Below are 8,820 nucleotides of genomic sequence, written 5' to 3'. Positions count from 1 at the left end.
TATTTATAGTTTTGGAAACTTCCCTTTCACCCCCTTGCGAAACTGCCTCAGATTTCCGTAGTCCGCATAAGATCCGGACTCTAATCTGCGTAACCTCGACTGGTCGAAGGATAGCCACGACAGGTCGAGTAAGGTCGTGCAATCCCCTCAACCGGTCGAGCATTCTGGACACCAAAAAACTGAGCTTGCTAGACTTTGAGTCGAGCGGGCCATGACCAATCGTGTAGCTCCCTTGACTAGTCGTGCCAGTCCCACGATCGATCAAGCATATCAAAAAATGTCAGATTCAAGACATCTGGCACACATGCAAAAAGTTGCATAATGCCGGCCTATCAACACTAATGTGTTAGTTCAACTATATTTTTTTAGATGTATTGTTTCATCCAACATCCACTCGGCATCAACGCCTATAAATCTAAACCATCGAATCGTTGGGCCAAATTCAGATGGAGCATATTGACATAATCGAACGGACGGAAGAACCATTACAACCATGAAATCTATGGTTAATATTTAGTATTTTTTTAATATAGAATATAGAGATATTTCCACGGCTAATACTTAATTCATCATATTTAAACGGCTAAGATCAACACACATTCACCTCATGCACAAGATAAGATACCACAACACCCTGGAGTTTCAACACCGGGTCAAGGGTTCGAGTACCCACGGTGGTGAAATCCCACGGCGTGCGTGTGTGGGGTGTGTGTGCGTGTGGCGTGAGTGTGTGGGGGTGTGTGTGCGTGTGTTAAAAAAAAGAAAAGAAAAGAAAAAAAGAAAGAAAAGATACCACAACTTAAAAACGGTGGTAAACTAGCATTGTTATACATCATTTTCTCTCTCCCTTCCTCCACGTCAAAATTCAGATGTGCTCGACAGAAAAAGGACGAGCATAGAACGGAATCAAAGAAAGAGTATTTTTTTTAAAAAATAAAATATAAAAAAGGAATACCGAATCATGAGGTCTCGAAGTAACGATTCCATCGGAACCGTGAAAAGCATCTCCATGAAGCGGCAGCAACAGAGAGAATCTCACCGCTCATTCAGGTGACTAATACACGTGTCGAAATCTACTTGGATGTATATAGTCTTTAATACCCCCATTGGATAATCCTTTTCTTTCGGTACCACTTCACGCCTGAAAGGGCAAAGAATTATTGAATGAAAGTCTCTACAAAATGCCAGCTGTTTTCACTGAATTTATATTTATGCCCTTGAATTTTTAAATGATTTTATTATACTTAATTAAAGATTAATTAATAAACACTTGCAACTCACAAATGACTTAATTAAGTTTGTTTGAACATTAATTTGAAGAGATTCAGGCCATCCCTTTGGACACATTTCAGATGAACGGTCAAAAAAGTAGTTTCTAAAACTCACGGTTATGTGGATGGTATGGATGTTTGTTCAGTGGAAGTGGAAACTTCTGCACGAGTGGTTAGGATCATCGCATGGTCAGGTAGAAAGGATGACCCTTTACTGTTAATTAACAAAGCCCACAAGAAATAAACACTTTTGGGACTAAATGAACCGTTAAGGGACAAGTATAACAGTGGACCACAATAAATAGAAAGAAGGATGAATTTTAGATGGATAGGAGTTGCTGATCATGTAAATTTTTTTGTGGGGCCAGTTTAGTAGGACATATTAAATTCTACCATGTCTAGCGAATCAAGCACATCAGTGATTTAAAATTCGACCATTGGATGTCAAGTTGATGCAGGACAATTAACCGGTTGCTTTAAAAGCTCAAATCGATAGAGAATGACAGATTTATTCCTTTATCTCATATCCCAGGTCCCAAATTTATGAGTTAGGTCATCGTCTGAACCATTCTCGTGAGCCCCAAATCCATGGGTTAAGTCCTCGGCCGAACCATTTTCATAAGCCCCAAATCCATAGGTTCCGCCCCCTCATGGGCCCCAAATCTATGAGCTCCTCCTCACACGGGCCTCAAATTCATGGGTTATATGGGCCACCCACCCCGAGTGTGCTCCTATATCCCCACTTGAACCCGGTGTGAAAATGCCCCCGCATTAATCTGTTGGCCCCACAATATTAACGTAATCCGATGGGACCCACGTCCTCCCAAGGGCCCTACTAAAACCGTTGGTACTGTCGTCCTTGACCCCTGGGATTTGTACGGTGCTATCCTTGGGGCCCTTAGGTTCTATAGGTGGGGTCATGGTTTTTTATTCAAAGAGTTATAAGTTGCTACGGTGGACATTACCATGGACTCAAAAAATATCCTTGGGAGGATAACCCTAACTTTTTAATTTGTGACATGCATTGAAAAAGTTAGAGAAATGCAACAGTCATTCATATTAATTTTCGAAAATTTTCTAAACATGGTTTATTGATAGTAGGGCCTACAAAACCAATGTTTGCCATATTCTCTTTTGTTCGGTATATTGCGAAGAAAGATACTACATATTAGCTGTACATTGAATCGGAACTGCGCAATTCACCCTGAGCCTTTTTGTAAAGCCGCTCGTATAAAAGATTCATATGTAAAGCCGCTCGTATAAAAGATTCATTTTTAATTATTATTTTTTTTTACTTTTTTTTTTTTTTTAACACGTGCACACACACCCCCTAGTGGAATTTCACCACCTATGGGTACTTGAACCCTTGTTGAAACTCTTGGGAGTCCACTGCCGGAGCAAGAGTAAGGACCCACCTTAATATCCAAAGAATCTCTTTCATTACATATTTTAATGTGCCAAAAAAGTGTCTTTTGGAGATTGTTAGGGTACATGAATTGTGTGAATAGGCGGTTTAGGTGTTACTTAGTGGGTGTTAACCTTATTGTGGGCCCACCTTAATAATTTGTGGTATATACGTGCCATACATTGGTTTTTATAGCTTATCTTAGAGCATGGTCCCAAAAATTAAGCAGATATAAATCTTAGGTGGAACATATCACAGGAAATAATGGTGATTGGATGACTATCATTCTTAAGTAGATATGTAATGTTTATTTGCCATCCAATCCATTGATAAGGTCAATTAGACCTGGTGATAGGGTTAGCCAAAATTGGATTAAGAAAAATATAAATACATGCTTGATCTAAAGTTTTTTAGCCTAAAAAAGTTTTTAATAGTTATTCACCACCTTTTCCTATGGCTTCATCTCAAGGATATATAACACATTCATCAAAGTGGGCCCCACATGGCAAGGTTAACACCCATTAATGTGTTACTCGGGGTAACACCTAATCTACTCTGATGGGATGTTTGGGAGTAGTGAAAAGCAATTTTTTAAAATTACAAGAATATCGTGTGGTTTCATTTCACGTGTATTTTATAATAATTTAAAGTCATCCCTGAAGTCATGTTATCAGACCTTTCATTGGTACTGTAATTCCCAATTTATAGTCATCTCTATTACTCAGTCTCTTTTTAATGCATGTTGCCAAATGCTATTTGATGATTCTGACTACTGAATTGTTAAATTCCGATTAATCCCAATTGAAGAATGCTTAAACTAATTTTCCGATTCCACTCCACATAGACTTCATTATAATAAATAATGCATATCAAATACATGCTTTAACCCTTCTAAGTTATTAAAAAAAAAAAAGCACCTTTTCTTTTAACCTTCTCATATATTTTCGTAATAAATAACTAATAAGATTCTTATATGTTGGGCATGCTTATAAGATTTTCCAAAGGAACGGTCTAGATTATCAAGTGGTCCACATTAAGATTACATGGGTGTCCGAGGGAGATCTTTACTAGTGAGCAACTTCTACGGTACGGATGATTTCAGCAATTCGTTCAAAACCCAAAAACAATTCTATAGTAAATAAAATAAATTTAAAAATAATAATAATAAAGCTAAAAGCAAAGAATATTACACCAAGAAAGTCTACCTACCCTTGGGAAGAATCTTGAAAAGCAAGAAATTAAAAGAAAGAAGAAAAAAAAATAAAACACCGACTCACACAAAGATAAAAGAGATGAACGTGTCTCACGTGCCAACATGATAGATTAGAACCCATAAACAACTATTTTCCCATCTAACCGTCCATGCTATCGATGATGGGAATGGCCTACTTGACTAATGGGCCAAGCATGTCTCCCATCATCTTCACCTACTCAACGGACAGGATCTTAACCACGTGAATATTGGGATAGATTCTTCCAAAAGAATCCACTAAAAACAGACGCGTTGCATTTGGGCCGATATGAAAGGGAGTGGATTAGTTGCAGCCCCAACCTAAATTATAACTGTACATCCCTGACTGTGGGGCCCAACTTGATGTATCTATATAATATCCACACGGTCCATCCGTTTTTCCACTTAGTTTTAGGACATTAACTAAAAAAGTAATTAGTTAAAAATCTCAGATGGACCACACTCAAGACTACGGGAAATAGTGGTAACTGACCGTTAAAAATTTCTTGTGGGCTACAGAAGTTTTGGATAAACTTGATATTTGTTTTTTACCTTAATAAAAACTATTATGACCTTATCAACGGGTTGGATGAAAAATAAAAATCATATTAGGCCGTAGAAAGTTTTTAATGGTGGGGTTAAATCACCATAGTGTGGTCCACATGAGATTTTTATAGTATTAATTTTTTCCAAAAATTTTGAAAATAATCTATAAAAACAGAGTAACGGAATGGATATACTACAGATACATATATGTGGGCCCCACGATCACGACCGTATCGTATTGGGTGAGACTGGGCCGCATCCAACCGCTACCGATATGATACGGATCCGGTTTCTTCCGCTTTAATATGATATATGCGACGACGCGACTGTGGAGTAAGGAGAGTTGTCGAAAAGAAAACCGGGCGTTTTCCTTCGCCCCTTCCAACCGAATCTTCGTATTTTAATGCCCCTTTTCCTGGTTTTCAAAAACCGCTTTTCGGATCTCGGATTCCGGTTTTGACACCCATTTTCTTGTATATATACCATCTTCTCTTCTTGCATTTCGCCCCTTTTTTCTGCAGCGAGAGATTGATTTGGGAAAGGAAAGAGAGAGGAGAGATGGGAGCTGTTTCATCTGAGCTGAGCTTGGATTTTAAGCCTTGTTTTGTACCCAAAACAATCAGCGGATTTCTTAGAGAGGTTTCGGGGATCGAGGATTGCAAGAATAGGCTGTCGAAATTTGAAGAGTATGTTGAATGTTTGGAAGAAGAGAGGAGGAAGATCGACGCCTTTAAACGCGAGCTTCCTCTTTGCATGCTTTTGTTGAATGACGGTGGGTGTTCATTTTTATTATTATTATTTTTATTTTGGATTTTTTGAGATGTGGGTTTTGGTTTTTGATAGATCTTGAGAAATGGGTTTTCTTAATTTCTTGTTTTTTGTTGGGTTTTTTAAATTTTCGGAGGTAGTTTTGATTTTGATGGATTTTGATAAATGAGTTGTTTTTTTTTTTTTTTATGGGTTTTTTTGTTTTTTTTTGGTGCAGCGATTGAAGCTGTTAAAGAGGAGGAAATGCGATGCAGATTATCGAACGTAAATGCAGATTCAAAAGCTAGTCCTGTTTTGGAGGAATTTATGCCCATAAAAAGCAAATTGGATGAAGATGCGGATGTAAAAAAGGAAAAGGATTCCAGGGAGAAGATGAACTGGATGAGCTCTGCTCAATTATGGAGTGATTGTTGTATAAATGACCATCACAGCAACGGAAAAGTTAAACCTATAGATGTGAAAGAGGTAAATAAAAAATGAATTTTGTGAAAAAAAAAATGATATTTTTTCTTTTGTCGTAGAAATTTCGTAATTGGGTTTTTGTTCTTCAGCAGAAAGTGGAAGAACTTGATCAGTCCGTCAACGAAAATGGATTCTTAGGTACTAAATATAGGGCCAATGGAGGGGCATTTACCCCATTTAAGGGGTTGCCGAGTTTTCCAGGGAGCCAGAGAAAGGAGGTGGAAGAGGTTTCACCAATATCAGACCTTTCTCTTCTATCTCCCGGAATTAAGAACCCAAATTCTGAATTGGGTGCAAGCACTTTGAATTCGAAGAGTGGCAGCAGGTCTACTCTATCTCCGGCAATGGCAGCAGTAGCAAGTGGCCAGTCGAATACGCAGCTGCAGACTCCGAGGAAGGCAAGGAGGTGCTGGTCGCCGGAATTACACCGGCGGTTCGTCAATGCTCTACAACAGCTTGGGGGTTCACAAGGTTAGAACCGACCCAAAAAAAAAAAAAAAACTCAATAAAAAATCTTGTCCTGAATGTGTGAAAAATGGAAATTGGGGACTGAAAATTCTTGGATTTAGTTGAAAATACAGTAGAATTTTGGGTTTTGATTTTTTCCTTAATTATTTTGGTTTTTTTTTTTTTTTTTGGTAAAAGCTTTTGAAGATTTGGAAATTGGAATTGTCGAATGAATTTTGGGTTAATGGGTTTTGGCTGTTTTTTTTTTTTTTTTTAAGTCTTCTTGGACATATGAAGATGGAATTTTATGAAGTAAAATTTTCAAAATTTTGTTTATTTTTATATGGGGTTGTTCAATTTTTAGCTAATTGAATTTGCAAAAGAAGAAATTGGTGGGTTGTTAAAATTGTGAAAGTATTCTTTTTTGTTTTGGATATTTTGAATTGCCAAAAGGAAAATATAGCTAGACTCAAAGCAGATCAAACTATCAAACGATGTAGAAAATAGAAAAAACTATTCTTGAATGTGCACATATGGAAATTAATATTAAGCCATACCATTCAATCTGCATGACATACCTGATCTCCATCTATTCTCTTTTAAGCAATGCTTTCTTGAACCTATGAAAATGTAAAATTTTAAATTAATTCACAGAAAATTTGATCTTTTCATGAATCTGGATTTTTGGGCTATAGTTAGTGTTTATAATTATTTTTATTTTTTTTTGCAGTTGCTACTCCTAAACAGATCAGAGAACTGATGAAGGTCGAAGGGCTGACCAATGATGAAGTAAAGAGTCATTTGCAGGTGGGTTTTTGCCCTCTATCTTTTTTTCTTCTTTTTTTTTTTTTTCCCATTTTCTGTTTTTGGTTCTTGGGATATTGATGACGGGTCTCAGTTAGTAGCTTTCACACCATTTCCCCTCTTTTTTTTTTTTTTCTTATATATATATAAAATTACAATTACCTTTAAAAAAAAAAGAAAAAGAAAAAAAAGATATTGATGGTTGATGATCTATTCTGTTGTTTCAGAAGTATCGATTGCATACGCGGCGACTCCCGGCTTCTACATTAGCTGGGGCAAGCCAACAGGTTGTTGTAATGGGATGGGCCCCGCATGACAATTACCAGGCCTCAAAGCAGAGCAATTCGCAATCTGGCTCCCCTCAAGGTCCTCTTCAGTTGGCCGCGGCTACCCGAGGAATCTCCACTACAGGTGGTGACAGTGGGGAAGACGATGAGGGGAAATCAGAGAGCTATAGTTGGAAGGGTCACCTTCACAGATCAGGTGAAGAAGAAACAGAATAAAGATAACCAATGTATAGAAAGATCGCACAAGTTTTGCAGATACTACACTAAGTCGAAGATGGAGCAAGAAAGAATATGTTATACAGACGGATCTTGGGAGAGAAGCTTATGGCAGAGTGGGGGTAATGGAGCTTCACCCATGAAATTTTGGAGAATTTAACATATATAGGTTCAGTGTTTTTTCCTTCTTTTGTTCTTGTTTTTTTTTTCATGGGTTTTGGGTTTCTGCGTAAAGAAGTATATGTAATATCCATCTGAACAGGATCACCATTTCCCCATAACTTTTATATGGTGCTGAATACATACATCTGTTTTCAAATGTTGAATTATCGATCTAGGCCTGATATGTAAAAAAACTCAGTTCAGTTCATGATGTTCATTTATATGTGAGCCTTTTCATGAGTTATCTCAAAGACTGGTATTAATGTGATTTGTTGATGGAAGGCATGTTAGTTAATTCATCCATCGATTTTGGACCTATTTCAATAGAAATTGGACATGCATCATCTTCTTAGAAGTTCTGTTGGTGCCCACTTTTGTTTTAATATTTATAGTTTGATTGAAATTGCAGCCCTTTTATTGCTATGGTCCTGTTTGGGCAAATTATCTATTTGCTGTACTTCATTGATCTTTCCAATTCCTGGCTCTCCTGTTTTTTGACTGTTTGTTAGTGGTATCTACACCTTTCTAGGTAGGTTTTGAGTAATTTTGTTGGATTTGATGACATGGGGTTTGGCTATCATGCTTGAAAACTTCCAAAGATCTTCCTTTGTAGTTGCTTGCTTCTCTTCACAATTACCATTTTTTAAAAGCAATTAGCTGTGGTATTACTTCTTTGTGGTCTTCCCATTGCATGCCTTGTTTGGTTGGCATTCCGCTTCTTCCTCTTTTAGATTTTGGAGCTCCCTCATTCCTTGCAATGATAACGAGACATGAATGATCTTGTTGTAAATAAACTGAAACCAACATTGGATTCTTTACCAGTAAACACATGTTTATACTTTAGGCAAGACAAATGCACACACATCTCCGACATTCAGCATTCTGTTTAGAACGAAAATTTTCAAAGCATCTTAAAGGTGATGTTGGCATGGCAATTTGGTCAGGCTGGAACAACCATGATTACAGCATGGAAACACTGTCAAGGCAGCCAAACACAGACAACTTCTAGACTTCTGCCAGAATAAGGAGAACTCTCTTGCTGATGTGCGAAGATCAGAACAAGGGCGGAGGAAACCGGACTACAGTTCATTACTAGAGAGAAGGTTACAACTTGTAGGAGTACAAGTTCTTTTCTTGATTTGGGAGATCCATAGAGAAGGATTTGATTCAAGCAGAATTGAAGCTTCATCAAGTAGACAACCATGGAAAAAGACTGCCTGG

The 8,820-nt window shown here is 37.6% G+C and overlaps 1 protein-coding gene across 2 annotated transcripts; it reads left to right on the top strand.

The window, feature by feature from the left end:
* The first annotated feature begins 4,779 nt into the window (after positions 1-4,779).
* Positions 4,780-7,867, top strand: LOC131229189 (myb family transcription factor EFM-like). 2 transcript variants are annotated; one of them, XM_058225075.1, is made up of 5 exons: positions 4,780-5,225; positions 5,439-5,686; positions 5,773-6,154; positions 6,861-6,937; positions 7,162-7,867. In XM_058225075.1, the coding sequence occupies exons 1-5, from the start codon at positions 5,012-5,014 to the stop codon at positions 7,435-7,437; spliced, it is 1,197 nt and encodes a 398-aa protein (XP_058081058.1). In that variant the 5' UTR covers positions 4,780-5,011; the 3' UTR covers positions 7,438-7,867. The 2 variants fall into 2 exon arrangements, with proteins under 2 accessions (XP_058081058.1, XP_058081059.1); XM_058225076.1 differs by having other exon boundaries at positions 4,781-5,225; positions 5,776-6,154.
* Positions 7,868-8,820: the final 953 nt, after the last annotated feature.

This window comes from Magnolia sinica, chromosome 16, assembly GCF_029962835.1.
Source record: "Magnolia sinica isolate HGM2019 chromosome 16, MsV1, whole genome shotgun sequence".
Lineage (NCBI taxonomy): Eukaryota > Viridiplantae > Streptophyta > Magnoliopsida > Magnoliales > Magnoliaceae > Magnolia > Magnolia sinica.
Note: the sequence above shows the minus strand (reverse complement) of the source record. Positions and strands in the feature narration are given on the sequence as shown.